This window comes from Chelonoidis abingdonii, chromosome 15 (assembly GCF_003597395.2).
Source record: "Chelonoidis abingdonii isolate Lonesome George chromosome 15, CheloAbing_2.0, whole genome shotgun sequence".
Classification (NCBI taxonomy): domain Eukaryota; kingdom Metazoa; phylum Chordata; order Testudines; family Testudinidae; genus Chelonoidis; species Chelonoidis abingdonii.
This window is the reverse complement of record NC_133783.1, coordinates 34,891,440-34,912,981: the sequence shown is the minus strand read 5'-3', so window position 1 is coordinate 34,912,981 and position 21,542 is coordinate 34,891,440. Positions and strand designations below refer to the sequence as shown.

Here is a 21,542-nt window from a genome sequence, read left to right as displayed (position 1 = left end):
TTTTACCAGCTTAGATCTGATATCGCTGCCACCAGCCAAAATTCCAGGGTTTGGCTCCTTTGGTCTCCAAAACTTCCCTGGGACCCCAGACTCAGAGGCTCTGGTCTTACCACAAAGGAAACCACTCCCCACCACCCTCTCTCCCACCAGAATTTCCTCTCTGGCTAACCTGAGAGTTACTGATGCAACCCTCTTACATCACATACCAAGCAGCATGTCTCCTCTCTTCACCAAAAGAGGACACCCAAAGACAAGACACAGAAAAGATTCTCTCTCTTCCCCTGTCTTCCTTTTCCCAATCTTCGTGTGGGTCAATGAACAAAAATCACAAGTCTATTAAAACAAAAACTTTTAATAAAAAAGAAAGAAGAAAGATAGAATAACTTCTCTGTAACCTAGATGTTAAGATACTCCGGATTCAATTTACAGAATGAATTAAACAATAGAAAGGGATAACAGCCTTACCCAAAACCATACATTTACATAGTATTATAGCCAAATACACAAAGATTCCACCAGCCAGATAACAGATGCAATACAGCAAACATATTTAAAGAAGACTATACTTTTGCTACTTGTACTTACAACTGGGAAACCGAGATTAGAAGACTGAAATAGACCCTTCTGTGCATAGCTGAGAGAGCACAGACAGACAAGACCCAAGACCAAGAAACCCCCAAATTCCCTCCCTTAAGCTTTGAAAATCAGTTTCTGTAATTGGTCCTCTGGTCAGGTGTTTGGTTCCCTTTGTTAACCCTTTACAGGTAAAAGAAACATTAACCCTTAGCTATCTATTTATGACAGGTTCCGCATATAATTGCAGGATAATGCACATGGTGTTTACAGTGCTCATAATTGCAGCAATGAGCTGAGCGGGCTCCATGCTTGCTGCGCTATGGCGTCTGCACTGAAAAAAGGTGCGAAACAATTGTCTGCCATTGCTCTGACAGAGGGCGAGGTGACTTGGCTTATAGGGAATTAAAATCAACAAAAGGAGCGGGTTTGCATCAAAGAGAAACACACACAACTGTCACACAGAATGGCCCCCTCAAGGACTGAACTTAAAACCCTGGGTTTAGCAGGCCTATGCTCAAACCACAGAGCTATCCCTCCCCCCACTATTCAGGGAGGGAGGGAGGAGCAAATGAATGCAAATAAACACAAAACAAATCTAGTCTCTTTCTTGTTTTGATCCACTCCATCTTCCTTTTATACATCTTAGGCTGGCAGCAGATGGTGCAGTACGACTGCTAGCCATCCTCGTCTCCTGGCTGCTTGCCAGAAGACGGTGCAGTACGACTGCAGGCAGGACTGAATCTCCATGAGACAAAACTTAAAAAGAGAACGACCTGGAGTCACTCCCATTTATGTGCAGGTGCCCCTAACATACCTCACCGAGGTCTGCCAGGAGCACCTATGTCTGCCCAGGCGCCTTGACCAACCTCACCAAGGTCAGCTAAAAGAACACAGAAGACAATGACGACCTCTACCAGTCATAATGCACTATCTGCTGCCAAAAGGCAACAAGCTGCTGCTGTGTAGCAATGCACTGCCACGTCTGCCAGCATCCAGGAGACGTACGGAGATGGTGAGCTGAGTGGGCTCCATGCTTGCTGTGGTATGGCATCTGCACAGGTAACCCAGCAAATAAGGCTCGAAATGATTGTCTGCCATTGCTTTCATGGAGGGAGAAGGAAGGGCTGATGACATGTACCCAGAACCACCAGCGACAATGTTTTTGACCCATCAGGCATTGGGAGCTCAACCCAGAATTCAAAAGGGTGGTGGAGACTGCGGGAACTGTGGGATAGCTACCACAGTGCAATGCTCCAGAAGTCGACGCTAGCCTCAGTACTGTGGACGCATTCCACCGTGTTAATGGTCTTGGAGTGGGGACACACACAATCGACTGTATAAAATTGATTTCTAAAAAAATTGACTTCTATAAATTCAACCTAATTTCATAGTGTAGACATACCCTCAGTTCTCTCTTTTCCAGACTAAACAAACCAAATTTTTTCAATCTTCCCTCATAAATCATGTTTTCTAGACCTTTAATAATTTTTGTTGCTCTTCTCTGAACTTTCTCCAATTTGTCCACATGGTTCCTGACATGTATCATCTGGACACAATACTCCAGCTGAGGCCTAATCAGCACAGAGTAGAGCGGAAGAATCACTTCTCGTGTCTTGCTTACAACGCTCCTCCTAATACATACCCAGAATTATGTTGGGTGTTTTTTGTTGTTTTTTTTTGCAACAGTGTTACACTGTTGACTCATATTCAGCTTGTAGTCCACTATGACCCCTAGCTCCCTTTCCACAGTACTCCTTCTAGGCAGTGATTTCCCATTTTGTATGTGTGCAACTGATTGTTCCCTCTTAAGTGGAGTACTTTGCATTTGTCCTTCTTGAATTTAATCCTATTTACTTCAGACCATTTCTCCAGTTTGTCCAGGTCATTTTGAATTATAATCCTATCCTCTAAAGCACTTGCAAACACTCCCATCTTGGTATCATCCACAAATTTTATAAGTGTACCCTCTATGCCATTATCTAAAGTATTGATGAAGATCTTCAACAGAATCTTACCAGAACTGATCCCTGCAGGACCCCAATCATTATGCCCTTCCAGCATAACTGTGAACCACCGATGATTACTCTCTAGGAACAGTTTTCCAACCAGTTATGCGTTCACCATATAATAGCTCCATCTAGGTTGCATTTTCCTAGTTGGTTTATGAAAAGGTCATGGGAGACCGTATCAAAAGCTTTACTAAAGTCAAGATATACCACATCTACCACTTCCCCCCATCCACAAGGTTTGTTACCCTGTCAAAGAAAGCTATCAGGTTTGTTCTGGTCAAATCCAGGCTGACTGTTACGTATCACCTTATTATCTTCTAGATGTTTGCAAACTGATTGCTTAATTATGTGCTCCATTATCTTTCCAGGTACAGAAGTTAAACTGACTGGTCTGTAATTCCCCGGGTTGTCCTTATTTCCCTTTTTATAGATTGTCACTATATTTGCCCCTTTTCCAGTCTTCTGGAATCTCTCCCGTCTTCCATGACTTTTCGAAGATAATTGCTAATGGCTCAAATATCTCCTCAGTCAGCTCCTTGAGTATTCTAGGATGCATTTTTATCAGGCCCTGGTGACTTGAAGATGTTTAAGTAATTTTTAACTTATTCTTTTCCTATTTTAGCCTCTGATTCTACCTCATTTTCACTGGCATTCACTGTGTTAGACATCCAATCACTACTAACCTTCTTGGTGACAACCAAAACAAAGAAGTCATTAAGCAGCTCTGCCATTTCCAATTTTCTGTTATTGTTTTTCCCCTTCATTGAGTAAGAGGCCTACCCTGTCCTTGGCCTTCCTCTTGCTTCTAATGTATTTGTAGAAATGATAAATGTATCCTGAAGATACACATGCAGCTCTTCCTTTTGCTCACACACACTGGAGGGTGAAAAACAGATCTTCTCATACAATCTGCCACACACCTCAAAGTAATCCACATAGGTCCTCATACCACAAACGTACCTTTTCCAAGCAGGCCCAACCACTGCCTAGATTTAGTGTAGGTGTATCTAAAGCACTGACTGCTCTTGGAGTGTATGCAAATAATTCCTGTTGGTTATCACCAGCTCCAGGGGAACAGAGGGAAGGTGGCATGAGCAACTTTTTCCCCCTTTTTGGCCTTTAATAGTGTTAGACAGAATCCTGTGGGTGAGGGTGAGTGGTTTGTCAAAGGAGATGAAGAGCTTTTACATTTCAGCAACTGTGTGGTTGGTAGATTAAAAGGTATGTGTGTTAACAGGGCATATCAGGGCACCGCTGAAACAGGGCAGAGTTCAATCTACCATGGACAACCTTGCCTGTGTATTTCCTGGTATTCAGAAGATTTAGTTTTGCTCAACTCAATGTTCTGCAAGAGGATGATATAACCACCAAGAAACCTTAACTCTGCATTAATGTGACTTTTACCACTGAATTTCTTAGTTTGTTGAACAGAAAAGATATGTTATTGGCAGGAAGTAGTAAGTCATTTGCAGGAAGTAGTAAGTCATTTAGCAATTTTATTTATTCCCCTAAATTTGCATATAGTCAAATCAGACATCCCCAGGTCATGGTGTGCAACTTGCTCTCCAGCAAACTTCTGCAGTCTCATGATCCAGGAATAAACCAGAATCCACACAGATTCCCTTGCAGAGCACAGTTCTTTTTCTCTCAGTGGTCAAGGTAACGGCACTGTCCAAACCTACGCACTGTCTCTCTTTGGACATAGCATAGGAATTTGCCTCAGAATCAGGAAGTAGCCACGCCTCCACCTCTCGGGCTCGTAAAATACAAATTTTTGTCAAGCTGCCAATCCAAATGTCAACCTTTAAACAGATGTCATAATGCAACCTTAACTATAGCTGCGCTGCTACGCTACTATAATAGATTTGCTGAATGCCACTAACAGCAAGAATAAGAAAAGCATTCATAATTATTTAACTCATTTAGCTTTAAGCTACCTCCCCTTCTATCTCAGTGACTTATTACTGTTCCTAAACACCCACACACACTCTCCGTCCCCGTGCCCCCAATAGAACATTTGTTGACTTCAACCACTGATAACTAATCTTGCACTAAGGTCAGATCCACACTCTCTCTCTCTGCTGGCATAATTATGTTGGTCAGGGGCAAGAAGAGGTATGACCCCTAACTGACACAGTATTCCTATACTGGTAAAGCACTCCTAGTGTGGACATGACCTAAGATGCTAGTGACAGTATGATCTCCTTCAAAACCCTGCTCAAGTATAGTCCTGGCCATTTTAAGCTGCTTTGATAAGGAATATTTATAGCCTTATTCCATCCCACAGAGGAACTGTATTACCCGCTTATTACCTCAAAGTGGTCATTATTTTCCCAATCTATCCATGAGCACTTTCAGATTTGACTGTCTGGATAAACACTATAAATAGAAGGTACTGGGTGAGTTTTTTGACTTAAGGAGCCAGTATGAGCTTGCACATAAATTATGTTTAAATTTGATCAGCATAATGGACTTAAGAAACTGTGTCAGTTCTCCAATTACCCCTAGAGATAGCTCAACTGAAATCTCCATTTGGGAGTTCTCTGATTCCAAGTGTGATTATTTTGGCAGGGTATAGGGATGTTTCTACTTGGACTATTTATTCATGGTACACCTTAAAGCAGTAGGATAATCTGTCATATGTGACTAAACAAATAGAAATAAATAGAGTTCTATATTTGTCAGGAATGCTTAGATTAGATATCTGCAGTTAACAGTAAAACAAACATTAAATAGACTTAACAGCAAATCACACAAGAAATTTCAAAATTAAAGAAAACAAAAAACAAGTTTTATGCTTATATTTACCTCAGTACGGAGGGCTTACAAAGGCCCACCCAACCATTTACACCCCAACCTTGTCCTTAACGTGGGACTTAAACACAGTTTGGGGATCTTCTGCAAACTTTAGACTTTGTGGTGCATTTAATCCAAAGAAACAAGACTCAGGTGAAGGAAATACACCTCTTCACTTATTTTGCAAAAGTTACGTATACGTTTTATAAATATTTCCAAGTCTTTGTTTATGAAAGTTTGAATGTACTGCTAAATTTTCAACAATTACACAATTTACATAATAAAAATGTGTATGATAATCACTCTATGTAGTATGCTTAGACCATTCAATTGAATTATATATCCTGCTCACATATGTTTAAACTAGGCTTGAAAGGGTCCATTATCATCATTAGTAAAAACAATAAGACATAACATATACTGTAGAACACCAACTCTCAAAGGGATTCAGTATGAGGTAAGTAGTATTATACTTGTATTTCCCTTCTACTTTAAAAAAAAAACTTTTTTTTCTGAAGAAAAGAAAAAAGTTACCTGTTTCTACGGATAATTATAAAAGTAGAATATGTTCAACTACTTAGAAAGGAAGAGTTTACATAAAAAGCTCAATGATATTTATTGCTGTTCCATTTGGGAACTAACGTTTATGCAGAACACTCACTTCATAAACCACTATTTTACAGGAATTTATCCTGTATTCATATTTATATTATTTATAAAAATTAAATATTCAATTAAAATTAATACTTGCACGGTCACAATTATAATGCTATCACACAGAAGACTGCAATCAGTGCATTGAAATGTTTAAGTTAAAAATAATTAACACACATGCTCCCCAAGACCAGTATTCATGTCGAAGCACAGCAGCAGGTTTTTCAGATTGTTTCCTCCCCTCTACACATTTGAACAGCTCCCAATAGTGGTTTTAGTCATATTTACCTCAAAATATAACTATTTCCATGTGTGTATATATATGTCACACAAGGGCTTCACCTTGGACTATAAGAAGCTTGGAAAAGTTTGTTGTACATTTCCATACACAGTGGCCCTTTGTTCCAGGTTGCAGATATGTGATAAAGCAGAACTCTGTATTTTCCCTAACAGAATCCATGTTGTTTTACATCTTCAGTGCATGTTTAAGAATAACCACAAGCAACTAATCTAAGTATTTCCCTGTGATCAGATGATTGAGTAAGTATTGACATGCTTGGTTCTGCAATACACTTTGGTGGCTCTTAGCACCTTCTACTACTTTTTATGATAGAAGGTATCATGTTGTCCTTAGAACCCAAACAGCTCTCATATCAGATTTTAACAGTTTTTTCTGAAGTTTCCACCTATAGATTTAACATTAATATTGCACCCATTCACTACAAAAATTTGTCATCTGTCATAACTAATCTTAACCTTTTTATTTTTATTTTCTAAGCCAAACCAAAGCACTAATTCTCAAATGAAGACTAACTAGGTCCATCCCATTACTCAGGATTTGAATTTCAAAACATTCAGTACAGCCTTATTTAAGTGGAGATGTTGTTTTTTTAAATTCGGAAAATATGTTTTCATCCTCTCTGAACCTTAATTGAAGAAATTTTGAAGCAATTTGATGGGGTTGCCACTCCAAAATAAAACAACACCTTGAGTCAGAGACCAAGCATAGAAAAATTTTCAGCAAGATTTGAACACATGAAAACAGGAGGCTATAACAGAAACAGTTCTACAACCTTAACTGTATTAGATAGACATTAGCAGGTGTCCAATAAAGTACACACAGCAGATGTAAAAGATGTGTTCCATTATCAACCATACTACGAAAATTTGTATCAACAGAGTGATTATAATGTAATATCCACAAATTTAAGTTTCTATTGATTCAACAGTAAGTTATGATTTAATACACACTCCACATTTTATTTTACCTCTCCTCTCTACATATATATATATATATATATATATACACACACACACAAAATGTATTTATATACACATATATAAAGTATAAGAACATATTGTAAACAAATACTACTCATGTCAAAAATTTGTTATAGAGACAAACTACTTACTGTTAAGAGCCATAATATTATCTGTTCCTGGATGATGGAAGTTTATTCCCATACGCCCTACAAAGTAAACAGAGGTTATTTATTAATATCATACACACAAAAAGGCTAAATTTCAGTATCTTATTTTGAAACTGAATGAATTCCAAAGTTAAATACTGCCATTGCAACAGGTCATGTTATTTGTAATTTCAGTCTGCCAGAATGAACATCTAAGTGAACATAGATTTAAAATACAGAATACATAAAATGGAAGTATAAAAAGTTAAAATACTGTAGATCAAGCAACAAAGCAACTGGAAGACTAAAGCAGACAGCAATAATGATTTTCTAAGAACTCTTTCAATTTGCCTTATGCTTTATACAAGACACAGAACTTCATTACTCAAGCTTCAAAGGGGTAGCTGTGTTAGTCTGGATCTATAAAAGCAGCAAAGAATCCTGTGGCACCTTATAGATTAACAAGACGTTTTGGAGCATGAGCTTTTGCGGGTGAATACCCACTTCATCAGATGCATGAAGTTTCCAGGGGCAGGTGTGTGTGTGTTATATAATTGACACCATCAGCTCAGGATTAAACAAAAACCATGAATGGCTTGCCAACTACAAAACCAGCTTTTCCTCCTTTGGTTTTCACACCTCAACTGCTAGAACAGGGCCTCATCCTCCCTGATTGAACTAACCTCGTTATCTCTAGCTTGCTTGCATATACCTGCCCCTGGAAATTTACACTACGTGCATCTGATGAAGTGGGTATTTACCCACGAAAGCTCATGCTCCAAAACGTCTGTTAGTCTATAAGGTGCCACAGGATTCTTTGCTGCTATTACTCAAGCTTGTACTTACACTTCACTGAAATGGCATCTTTTAGGTTAGCCTTCAAAGTAAGTAGCATAAGTGACCAAATCATTATAGAACCCCCACAAAATTGCAATGCCAACAAGGAGTTCAAGTGTTTTCCATGATAGTTTTCACAAAATACTGAGTTGTTCTCTGGATATTCCAATCACTAGAGATTGCAAGGAAGAATCAAAATAGTGATACTTTGTCCTCAGAGAGAGGGTCCAGAAAAAGTCAGCCTTGACTTCAAAGACCAAGAAATAGAAGTTAGCTCTAGTTCTGTTAAGATTAATCTTCATCTTAACTTAGCGATTATCTGATTAATGAAATATTAGAACATGCCCTAGGGAAATAACAGTGAAAATTTTTATTATAGGACTTTCTGAACCAAAAATCCCAGACAACCGAAAGCTATTATGTGAATTTTTCCCATGCTACGTGGAAGAGAAAAAAAAATCAGGAATAGTAGAGTAGAGTAATTACATCCAACTTATAATCAACTTCACTAATGGAACCTTGGCTATTTAAGAGTATTGCGGTTCAGTCCATGTTCGGATGTTGCCCATAGAATTGTGATTAAGTCAGGAAGAGGTAGGTAAAAGGCTAATATTTATTGCCTGGGGGGAGGGGGGGAACCTGATATATCAAGATTTGAAACAGAGAGCTCAAGACCTATTCTGCTAAAGGACCAGTATAGCCAACTAGTTTCTTTATTATAGGTGTCCCACCCCACTCCTACCCAATGATTCTCAAGATAAAATTGCAATGTTAGAAAGTGTTTTTAGAAAGTGTACCCTGAAAGAAGAATGGAGGACAATCTGTTTCTCTTTCTCCTTTACTAAGCAGTTAAAAAAACCAAATTTTTCATAATCAATCATGTAAATTAATTTGGAAAAGCTACAGTAAATAAAGCTACGTAACACCACAATAGTATAAAGAAAGAAGTGGCACTTCACTTTTTTTGTAGGGAGTGGCAACACAGAATTTTCACTTTATTTTCCAAATTCCTGAATCAAAAGTTCTTAGAAGCTCTCCATTAAACTACTTCAGATTCTCCAATTGAAGACAATCTACTAAAGTTCACAGTGTATTCTTATGTTAACCTGATGCTGCAGAAACACAGACACAGCCATTATTGTAGTTGGTGTAAGAATATGAAAAATATTTCTGTATTCTTGTCAAAGTTATTACAGTACCCTTTAAGTAAGTTAATTAGTACAAGGTTACAAATGTTACATACATACCAATCTCTGCCAAATAATACAAGAATTATAGTTATTATATATAACTATATTATATCTGCAAACCTATTTAATTTTTACAATTATGGTTTCAGTTGAAAAAACTGATAATGTTATAAAGAAACTAGAAATTCCAATGCTGATGCAGGAGGTTTGGGTTTTCTCTCCCCTGCACTTCCATTTTTTCTTTGCCAAAGCTGAAATTCTGTTGTTTAACCAGCTTCAAAAATAGAATCAAGTGAGAGACATCTGGTTATGTTTTTCAGGCCGTCACTATACCAGGTGCTGCCTGCATGACATTTTGTCACCTGCCCTTGGCCTGCTATTTTTAAAGTTTTCTTTTCAGCTATCTTTCAAGAGTAGCAAAAATGTAGGTTGTACAAGCAACGAGATATATATGCATTTACTGAGCTAAGTGATCAGTAGGAAAATTCTCACGCCATTGAAGCTCCCCACACAAAAAATAATTTAATTGCCTTAATAAACAGCAATAGTGGAAAATTCACTCTTGTATTAATATATTAAATATGGGTGCTCTAATAAGAATCTATCGCATACAGCTTTGAAAAGACTCAAATAGTGAGTGTACATTGTATTGCATTAACTGCAGAATATATTAGTATACTCAGTGTAAAAATAATAGGCCAAAAGCAGATGATGAAATGTCACAAGCATTTCAGCATCAACAAAATTTTAATTTTTACTATGTACTTAAGTTTATCTTATGCCAAAGTTTTCTGTATAAATCTGCCATCTGAAACCAGGAATATGTTTCAAGGAGAAGATTGTGTTAAAAAGTAGGTATGACTGATTTGGAAAGTCATCACTTCTGGAGATCAAGTATTATACTTGCACTCCTAAAGAACTATACCACATACGCAGTTATAGTGTCATCACTATGGAATATCAAAACAGCCAAAAAACAGTTCCTCTTATTAATTAACTTTAAAAGCAACAGGCAGAAATGCAGCAAGAGAAGTCTGGAACAAAAGATGCTAGGAATTGAAAACTAGGCGTCTCATTCATATCACATAAAAAGTCTTCTGAAAACTGTTTAACCAATATTTGTACTCAAGCCACACCTGCCATTTTCAGTTTGCTAGTCTTAGTTTCACACTTATCTGCAGAGTTTCAATTATGTGCTTTGCTAGTACATCTGTAATTGATATATTTAGGCTGCAAAAATTTTAATCCGTCTCCATTACAAAAAGCTTATTGTCAATCTCTGAATCTTTCCCATGCCACGTGACGTTGCTTAGGGCACGAAAACGGCTCCTCTCTCTCTCTCTCACACACACACACACACACACTATTCTGGGCTGCTCTCTGCAAGTCCTCTGTGTTATGTCTCATAAGTTTTCCCTTTCTAAAGGCTGTGGATTCTTTCAGTTGGCCCTTTTTACATGTTCCTCCAGCTGCCTAAAGGGATTCGTTCCATGACAGACACTCTGGCATCATTCTTGACATCACAGATATTTCCATATTCTTTTCTGGATAACTATGCAGATAAGGAGTTGAACTCTGATGAATCTTGGCATTTGTTATAAATTTATTCCACGTAATATTGGTATTTCTCTGAGGCATTTGCCTTTGAATGCATTTAGACATGGGTCTATACCTGGGGTAGGCAACCTATGGCACGTGTGCCAAAGGTGGTATGCGAGCTGATTTTCAGTGGCACTCACATAGGGTGACCAGATGTGACGATTTTATAGGGACAGTCCCAATATTGGGGGCTTTTTCTTGTATAAGCTCCTATTACCCCCACTCCCACCCCGATTTTTCACACTTGCTGTCTGGTCACCCCTACACTCACACTGCCCTGGTCCTGGCCACCAGTCCGAGGGGGGTTCTGCATTTTAATTTAAGTTTAAATGAAGCTTCTTAAACACCTTAAAAGCCTTATTTACTGTACATACAACAATAGTTTAGTTGTATATTATAGACTTATAGAAAGACCTTCCAAAAACATTAAAAGGATTACTGTCACGTGAAAACTTAAATTAGAATGAATAAATGAAGACTCGGCACAGCACTTCTGAAACATTGCCAACCCCTGGTCTATACCGTTTTGTGTTCTTCCAGCTTTCACATCCAAATGTTCAGGTGGAAATAACATTTGAGTTGAAGATTTATAGTTTGGTCTTTAAGTTGTAGATTTTCAATGAACAAATCTTTTTAAGCTGATGAATGCAGCTATCACCAATTCCTAAATATTATTTCTTCTGGATAACTCTACTAGCTTCCACTGGCAAGATATGTGAATTGACTCACCTCTTATTTCTTTGCCTTCTAACAATACCTGAGTTAAGGATTGCTGGGTTTCTCATTAGATTTGTTTTTTCACAACTAATTATTAACCCAATTTTCCTTGCAATGCTGGTCTTTTGGTCTGTTTACATGTTGGTTGAGTTGTCAGTTAGAAGAGATGTCATCAAAATCTTAATCTTCTAGCGTACTGTTACTGAACCATGCAATGTCTGCGTGGTATCCATCTACACTTTTTCTCATAATGAAGTCAATGCCAAACACGAGAGGTGAGCGAAAGCATCCTTTTTGACACCAGTATCTATATTCAACTATTCACTCAAGTCTGCATGTACTTTAAACATGCATGCTGTACCTTGCTATAAAAGGTCTTGATATTTTTGTTGGCATACCAGGACACTTCCTGAGTGAATTGTAACTGACACCATCAAATACTTTTATCTAATACATTTATGATGAATTGTTTCTGTCATTTAATGCTCTTTGAGATTATTCTTAGGGTGAAAATCTGGTCAACACATGATTTTCTAAGTAAAAATTTAGCCTTCTCCTCTCTTAGCTTTGCCTTAACTACTTGTTTTTTTCTGCTTAAGATACACTCCCTTCAGTGACAGGCAAAGCCTTCTGCAGTAACACCTCACCAGTTATTGCAGTTGCTTGTGTGATCTCTCTTTGGTATTTGACTACAGTATAATGATATTTTTCCATTGTTCTAGAGGCTCTCTCCTAGTTCCATGCTTTGCTGAAAAGTTCAGTGATTTTATCAATGGTTTCCTCCTTACATGCTTTCAACACTTCTCTAGTGACTTGGTCTGCATCTTTCCTAGATTTTAAAACTTTTTCACTGAGTCTTTCACTTCTTTGTTTGTGATATGAGATGTTACGATGCCTAATTCTGGCTATTTAAATTCTTTGACAAAGATAACAGTTTCTTGTGGAGTTAGAGTGCTTACCCATTGGTCTCTGCTCTTTTTCTGTTAGAGTGCTTCCTTGTTTATCCTTAACATAGAATCATAGCATATCAGGGTTGAAAGGGACCTCAGGAGGTCATCTAGTCCAACTCCCTGATCAAAGCAGGACCTAACCCCCAACTAACATGGCCCCCCCAAGCTAGTGTAAACTTGCCATTTAGAGCCTTGTTGAGTTGGTAAAGTGTTTTATCACCACCTCTTTCAGTAGGCACTCCAGCTTCTTTGACATTGTTGTCTATGTATTTCCTCTTATCTCTTCCTGTGCTACTTAGCATGACTTTATCCTTTATTTCATGCAGATTTTTGCTGATGCTTTTTTCTGGAGATGTTTTTGAGGAGCTAATGTTTGCTTTAACTTGTTTCCTTTATTTCACAGAGTTCAAGGTACCTGTTCTTATTCAGACTTGATGTTTGCTTGTGTGGGAAAAACTACAGTTATTGCCATCTATAGTACTGTCAGGCAAAAAGCACCATGACACATTAATATTGACTTTTTGTGTTGGATCTAAGTCTTGTACCATCTGAAATCTGTTTTTCAGTTCAATTTGAAATTGCTACTGTATGTCCTGTCTAGTCAGCTTTTGCTGTCAGTTTTCTTGGTTCTTTTGGTGATTTTGTTTTTCTTAACTTTGATCTGCAATCTTGACACACAAAATTGTGGTCACTTCTAACATCAGCTCCTTTGTATGCTCTGACACCCACAGGGCAGATCTAAATTTCCTTCCAGCACACTGTTGAGTCAATCTGGTTCCTGGTTACTCCCTCTAAGGAATTCCATTTTACTGTCAATTAGGATCCTTGATACTAAGCACAGTTCTATCTTTCACCATTCTGATTTTGGCAACTAAAGCCATGCTTGCCCATTGCTTTCTCCTCTCTCTTATTACTCCCACCCATGGCATTGAAGTCCCCCATTACTAAACAGATGTCATGCTTGAGAAAATTGTCAGAGTTTGAAGGCAAATGTAGAACTGACTTTTTAATCTCATCATCATAGTTATTTGTTGGTGCAAATATTGTTTGCAGTGTTACTGTAGTCATGATGGTCCCAGGATATGAGAGAGACAAGGTGGTTGAGGTAATATAGTTTTATACGACCAATTTCTGAGTGGTATGTAGTGGGCAGAGGGTTACAAACAGTGAGTCCTCTGTGGATGTTTTGTTTCTTGCATTTGCTCAGGAAGTAGATCTCACTATTAAATTTGGCTTCCTTCTTAATGTTGTGGAATTTCCATTTCAGTATAATATTGCCATTTTCATTTATTGTGTTTGAAATGTAGCTTTGAGAGATCAGTTGTTAATTAGGTCCCAGTGTATAAGTCATAATTAAAGCTACTCCTTCAGAGTAACAACCATTTTGAATCCCTGAATATATTAAGACTATTTTCATTTTTAAACTGCTTTTTTTCAGCTCCTGGAATCAACAGTTGCATATTCCAAGGATTTAGAGATTATATTCATCCATTTCTTCCATCACCTGCATGGGTTTGGTGTTAGAGCCATTGGTCTAATGTTCCAGAAATCTACTTTTATAGTTTGTTTTATCTTTAGTAAAAAAAACTTCTCAGAGTCTTGGCTTCCTGGTAAGCTTTCACCAAGACTCTCAATTCCTATTAAGCAAGAGTATATCACTTTGGCATGATGTTTGCTGGAATGGCTATCTTGCTTTAATTCTGTATTTTAACTTTAAAAAAAAATGAGCACAGGTTATTGGCCTATCACCCAACCCGCAATCTTGAGGAAGAAAGGACTGCATTTTGTCTGATACCTACCCTTTGACTTGCCAGCTTAGGTTATCCTAACAGGAGTAAGAACCCCTGCCAGCATAACTCTCAGAGTAATTGTTGATACTAGCTACAAATTGTAAGAGGATACAATAGTCACACTAGTTACAAATTAAGACTGGCAGCAGGCTATCTTGTCAGTTTCAACATCACATTTGCATAGTACTGTACAATGGACAGTTCTGTACAATGGATCTGCACACCTTAAGAGCTGTAAAAAGTCAAATTTCTTACATTCATAAAATGCAGCCTCATATGCATCAATTCATTTTGTTCAAGAAAGTTAGTATGTAATATTATACTATGTATTCAATTAATGTTGTAATATATTACATTCAGAAGGAATGGATAAAAATGATGGTGGCTAAAATTTGATTTCATGACCAATGCTAAATTTATCTTGAAAGCTTCAACATTGGTATTACATAATAGTGATTAATGTAGTTGCCAATACTATAAAAGAGTCCTAAATGTGTTTGCATTTGTACACCTTCTCAGGACAGTGTTAGAGAAGAAAATTTTTTGGTAAAGAAACCTGTGTACCACCTGTTCTTCCTGGTTAAAACTAGGAATTTTTTAGTTTACAATTGCCTAAACAAGAATATATTTTGATTTATCCCATCCTAATGAGAGCTGTTTCTTATTTACTTGGAGTCCATGCAATTTGAAATCAGAAGCCATGTCCCTTAGTAGTAGTGCTCTGCAAAGCCATATTTAAAACTTGGGTTTGATTTCCAATCCCAAATCAACTGCTCACCAGAGAAGCAATGGTTGGGAGTAATATAGAAGTGGTACTCAGCCATGGAGAGTGCCTTTATCCTTTTAGAAGGATGAAATTGAGAACCTGACCAGATACCTTTCAAAACCACTTTTTCAGCTGGAAGAATGATAGCTATAGAAGAGTGCCTTGAAAGCAGAAGGAAGGACTCCTCAGAGCTCCAACAGGCACACAAGTAATTCTCCCTCTCTATCCGGAAATCAAGAGAGTAATTAAAATATAGGCAGCCATCCCATGTTTTGATTTCAAAACCATGTATTCTATGTCTTCTAGAAAACAAAGGGGAAAATATCATGGCTTAAAATAGAGGTGAAAAAACTCTTTCAAAAAAATCAAGAATCCGTTCTCAACTAACATTCATAATCAAAGGAGGCGGGGGGGGGGGAGCTCAGATTGCAGGAAGACCTAAGGTTAACAAATCACCTGCATAAATCTGTGCATGTGACCTCAGCTGACTGGATTTAGATGAATGACTCCACATGTTCCAGCAGAGAAGGGAATTTATTTATTTTAATAATTGCATCTTTACCAGGATACTCTCCAGTTACACAATGACCGGTAATGTATAAGACTAGGAATAATGGCAGCCAGATTTTCAGCACATTGTTGCTTATTCAACCTATACACATTTAATACTTACACAGCACTGTACCAACATACTGGGCAAAAGAATTACAACAGTAACAGCAGCAGTGCTATAGTTAATGGTTTGCTGTATTGCCATAATAAACATTTTAGAGACTTACAAAAAATTCAACTCCATTTGGATGCTTCTGAATTTTAAGAGATTCAAGAAGCAACTATAATTTAAGCACCTATTTCTAACCTACGTGTCAACTTAATGTGTGCTCACAGAACATGGAGACTACTGTTTACCACAACCAGATATGAGGATCTATTCATCATAGTTGTCATGATACGTGATCATTTTCTCATGGCACAAATGAACATTATGGTAACCTGCACTGTACATGTCTGACAACCAGTAGTTATGAAAACAGTTTGTATTAACGTGAAGCAGAGGCCTAGACTGTTAAAGCTTGTTATTGAGCAAGTTCTTCTAACTTTCATTGAATAGACAAAAAAAGATATGCTGTTACTGAGTAGTGAAAGCCAGCATCAAGAGAGAAAAATAAAATATTTATTAACAAGCCACATATTCCTCATAGCCAAAATACTTGTGCTGCTGTTATATAGATGCCACATGCAATGCGTGAGGACCTTCAAGCAGCAGAAGTATATTTAGCTCATAAATGGTCAGTTTTGATAACACTGATGTACTAGATACAGTAATTTTACAATAAATCTTACTGAATAGGAAAATAAAACAGGAATTATGGCTTCAGTCAAAGGGGATAGGCAAGTCTTCCCCTCCACCCCCCATGTACATATCTTTTGTGTAGCATCAACACTGTGTTAGACATCTTGGTTAAGCTTCTTTCATTCAAAGTTGAAAGAAGGCAAATTCATAACCTCACTAGAGAAAAATTAGCCTCCCCCACAAATATTTTTTAAAATATTGTATAATTTTCTTTATAAGATGCTGGATTTTAAAGTAGGAAGGAGAAAATTGAATTATCAGAGCTGCAGATGCACATGAAGCCACAAATCAATGAGAGGATGTGGCAGGGAAGATTTTAAAAAGTATCCAAAAAAGTTGGGGATTGGTTGCATCCCCAACCTAACAAAGAGAAAAATAAAAGACTCAGCATCTAGGGAAACATGTCAGAGAATAGATACACTGGATGTAGGCTGTCATAAACAGATAAGAAAAGTAATTAGCACAGAAGTACTTTATAGCTCTTTGACTGTAAAGGGTTAACAAGTTCAGTAAGCCTGGCTGTCACCTGACCAGAGAACCAATCAGGAAACAGGATACTTTCAAATCTCAAGGGAGGAAAGTTTCTGTGTGTGCTGTTAGTTTTTGGTTGTTCACTCTGGGGGCTCAGAGGGACCAGACGTGCACAGGTTTCTCTCCAATCTCCCCCTGATACAAGCCTCTTATACGTCAAATAGGTGAGTCACTAGATCGATCAAAAAGCGAGCTAGGCTTATGTTTGTTTTTTTATTTGCAAAATGTGCATTTGCGAAAGGAGTTCAGATTTGTATTTTGCTGAAAGGATTTTAATTTGTACATTTTGAATACTTAGGCTGGGAGGGTGTTCCAGTGCCTATAGCTAAAAAAAAAAAAACCCTGTTACCTAAATCCCTCACTTAAATTTTACAAAAGATAATTTTTTCTCTCTTTAATTAAAGTTGCCTTGTTTAAGAAACCCTGATTGTTTTTTATTCGGTGTGAGACCTCCAGGGACGGGTCTGGATTCGCCAGGGAATTGGGGTGGGGAGAAAGGAGAGAAGGGGGAGAAGAGAGGCCCCTTAAATTCTCTCTGTGGTCCCAGGATTAACTGTCGTCCCCCCTCTAGGAAGAGTCCCTGGGAGGGGGGAAGAGCAGGAGGGACGGAAGTGAAATTGATCCTCTGTTTTGTGATTCAAAGGATTTTGAAACACCCGTTCTCCACGTACCCGGGAGCCCCTCCCCGGAGCACTGAAGTTTCCTTCCCGCCCCCCCCCCCCCCCGTAAAACCCGAGCCCCCCCCCCCCAAAAAAAACCCCCCCCACAGTAATCTTTCTCGTTAACCCAGGGAGGGGAAGCCTGGGAGAGGCAACGGTGGGGGAAAGGGTTTTCTTTCCTTGTGTTAAGATCCGGAGGGTCTGGGTCTTGGGGTTCCCCGGGCAAGGTTTTGGGGGGACCAGAGTGTACCAGGCACTGCAATTCCTGGTTGGTGGCAGCGCTACAGGTCCTAAGCTGATAATCAAGCTTAGGAGAATTCATGCTGGTACCCTATCTCTTGGAAGCTAAGGTTCAGAGTGGGGAATTGTACCATGACATAGGCAAATAACTGGTAAGCATGCTCATGGCAGTTACATTAAATAAGTTTGATTTTTATTTGTTTTTCTTAAGAAGTGGGTTATAAACCCTCATGCTTCAGGGCAGAACCAGATAAATGAGAAGAATTTTCCCTTGTGGGCAGGTTAGTCCATAGTCATCTACTGTGTGGTTTGTTGCAACTTACTCTAAATCTTCTGGTACAGTTGTCAGAGTCGAGATATTGAACTAGATGGACCATTGATTTGATCCAGGAAGGTAATAAATGTCCACACACAGGTGGAAAAGGAAAAAAAAAGGTCCTTTAGCCCAGTGCAAAGATTAAAGGAAACATGTATTTTGTTTCCCTTTGAACAAACTACTGAACTAGCCTCTGGTTGTTTTTTTGTTTGTTTTTTCTCAGTGTCCCTTCTTCATCAATGTTTACAGGAAGGACACTGGTAGGGTGTGTCAAGGGAATGAGACATTAAGAAGTGGATATTATGCTGCAATTAGTTTTTCTACAGCAAGTATTGTGAAGAATTGATCACTGAATACTATTTTTAGAGCTGAGATTCCAACATAAAACAATTTAGGAACATTCATTTCATTTGAATGGGGAAATTGTGAAATTTAGGGCAACAAAGTTCAGCTTCAGATTGAGAGAACACAAATATATGATCCTCTCTCATTTCCCCTCATCTTCCTTCGGTCATGCCACAAGACTCAAATTTCTTTGCCAAAGCATTCTCCATAGAATTAGAACAGAAAGTGGGCTTCAAGGTAAAAGCTAGCAATTAACTGAAGAATAGGATGTAAAATTGACTGTCCCTTCTGCGACAGATGCACTGTACTCACAAAACCTATGAGATTAATTAACAATATAGCCTGGATAAACTAAACAACTTAAATAATTGTACAAGTTGTATATCTGACACCTCTGGAATCACTATAAGGACTAGAGAAGTAATATTGTTGCTATTTATATATTTGTAGATGGATGGAAAGGGAATAGCAGTTACATGTACAATTTACGATAATTAGATAGAATTATGCTAGTTGCCATACCAACTACAGAGATTTATTCTCCAGTGTTATTCTTGACTATGTTTCAGAATACTAGAAGTGAAGATACCACAACATGGCCTTTAAAAATGTATTCAAATCATACTTGTTTTTAAAGGAAATCAGTCATTTATTTTTGGCTTCTAAAGAGATTTCTAATAAGAAACAAAGTTTTAATCCCTAGAAAAATGTATCTTTGTCTAGAATAACTTCAAATGATAAAATATTAAAACTCTTGTTTTAGCCAAAAATATTTTAAACATAACAGGAAGGAGAATAAAGATCTGATAAGAGAGAAAAATACCAGTAGTTTATCATTTGGTAGATTACATGGGCCGTATTGTATACGGAGGCAAAGGAGAGCTTTGCTACAGAACATTGTCTTAGCTTAGTCTCCACTAACCCAGCAAGCCTTTTAAAAAACAGGTAAATCTCTCTATTATCATTGCAAACAACATAGAATTAAATGCACATTCAATATTAATGTGATATAGCACTGAAAATTTAGATGAAAAGCAGGACATTCAAAGATATTAAAGTTTGCTTGGAAAACATCTTGCCTCTGAGTATCTGATGTAGTATATGTAGTCAGTTTCAATTCAACAATCACAGACTAACATAGGTGTATGGGAAAGTGTTCGGCAAATACTTATCTTGCAACGATGTACTAAGTAGCAGTAGGGAAATAGAAAATAGTGTACATACTATTTCTAAGTTTTCACAAACAGTAAAACTCACCTTAGTAACTAGGATTTGAGTGTGTTGTCTTTGCATATTTATACTTGAGGAATATGCCTCCTGGTGCCTGTGAACAGAAGCCTTTTCTTCTGTTTAGCTGAGGCACTTTCCAAGGCCCACATATTTAACAGAGCTTATTGCTGCTCTGAGCAATTTTGCCTAGGGAGGATCACTAAAACGGGGTAAGAGTCAACATGAGGAAGACCCAAACTGTATATCCAAGTCCAGCATCTCTTGTACCCAGCACTCTATTGTAATTAAATGTGTAATTGTAGATCTTGTGAGGTCTCTCACGTGCTGCAGTACCAAACCTTGTCTTGCAAGTCCCCAATAACTAGGGTACAACTGGTGCACTGAGGCATGCACCGTAGGTGCTTCATCTGCCAAGGCTGTTTGCCTCTAACACATGGGGGGTCTCTATCATTCAACTTGCCTTCATATGCCACACTTTTCCTAGGGGCCAGACACCCTCCTTCTGTGACCCGCTCTAACTCTCCTCTGAATTGCCACAGAATCTCCTGCTGATGACTTTGCATGTTCCTGAGCACAACAGAGGGAAAAAACAACAACACAGTAGCAGATTCAGCACACCACTCTGCTGACCCATCACTGTTCAGCTGCCTCATCACAGATGTTTACTATTGCCTCTTCTGATGTTTCTGAGGTGATATCTTCACGAATTGAAGCTGGAAGCCTGAGGATGACATGAGAAGAGAATGTGCGAGCCTCTCTTTGACCTTGTTGGAAGAGTCAGAAAGACCTAGCTGTGGAATTGATGTCCTTCCATTTTCTCCAGCATCTTGCCCATCTTGAGGCTGAAAAGACTCTTCCCCCTTGAACAGGAAGACTCACATAAGACCAAGTTTTAGATGAAAGGCCTAATTCAAAAAGAGGCAAAAGTATCATTTGAAAGAAATAGCTGATGCCATGAATAGTCTGAAGCAACTTCAACTACCAACAGGATGTGGGTGGATACTGCATGCTCCTTAGTCACCAGCTTCTTTATCTGCTCCTCAAGAAGCTGGCCCATTAGATTAAATTGGTATCTTGCCCATGACAGAATTTGGCTACTGAGATATCCAAATATCCTTTTCCCTTACCCAAAAGCCAATCTTTTTGGCATCCTTATCTGATATGATAGCCCAAACTTGTCTTGGAACCTCTCCTTTCATCAGCTCTGACCCATTAATGAGCTAGAAGAAGGCAGGTTAGGATATATTACCCCCTCTATCCTGGCACCTGATAAAGGCAACCTGCCCTCTTACATCTGGCTGAGAAAAAGGCTAATATCAACCACATATCCTTAGCCATGTCCAGTAGCTCATCTTTAATAGAGAGAGAGTTTCTTTTTAGGATTTTCAGATGTCAAACTCCCAGTTTATCTTTTCCTGGTCAAATGAACTTTCCAAATCCAGGTCCCCTGGACATATGTTGTAATAGCCCCGGAAACCTCCTGAAAGTGGTTGTGAAAGAGAAACAGTGGCTATATTGTCACAGTTCAGAGAAACTGCAACTGCAAATTTCCCCTCAGTGGTTCAGTAAGAACA

The 21,542-nt window shown here is 38.3% G+C and overlaps 1 protein-coding gene across 8 annotated transcripts in view; it reads right to left on the bottom strand.

The window, feature by feature from the left end:
• CPEB3 (cytoplasmic polyadenylation element binding protein 3) overlaps nucleotides 1–21,542 on the bottom strand; it is a 180,760-nt gene that overhangs the window by 83,072 nt on the left and 76,146 nt on the right. For all 8 annotated transcript variants that reach the window (XM_032770264.2, XM_075072703.1, XM_075072706.1 and 5 more), the window contains exon 4: nucleotides 7,448–7,504. In XM_032770264.2, coding sequence (XP_032626155.1) covers nucleotides 7,448–7,504 — 57 coding nt within the window. The remainder of the gene's footprint in view (nucleotides 1–7,447; nucleotides 7,505–21,542) is intronic.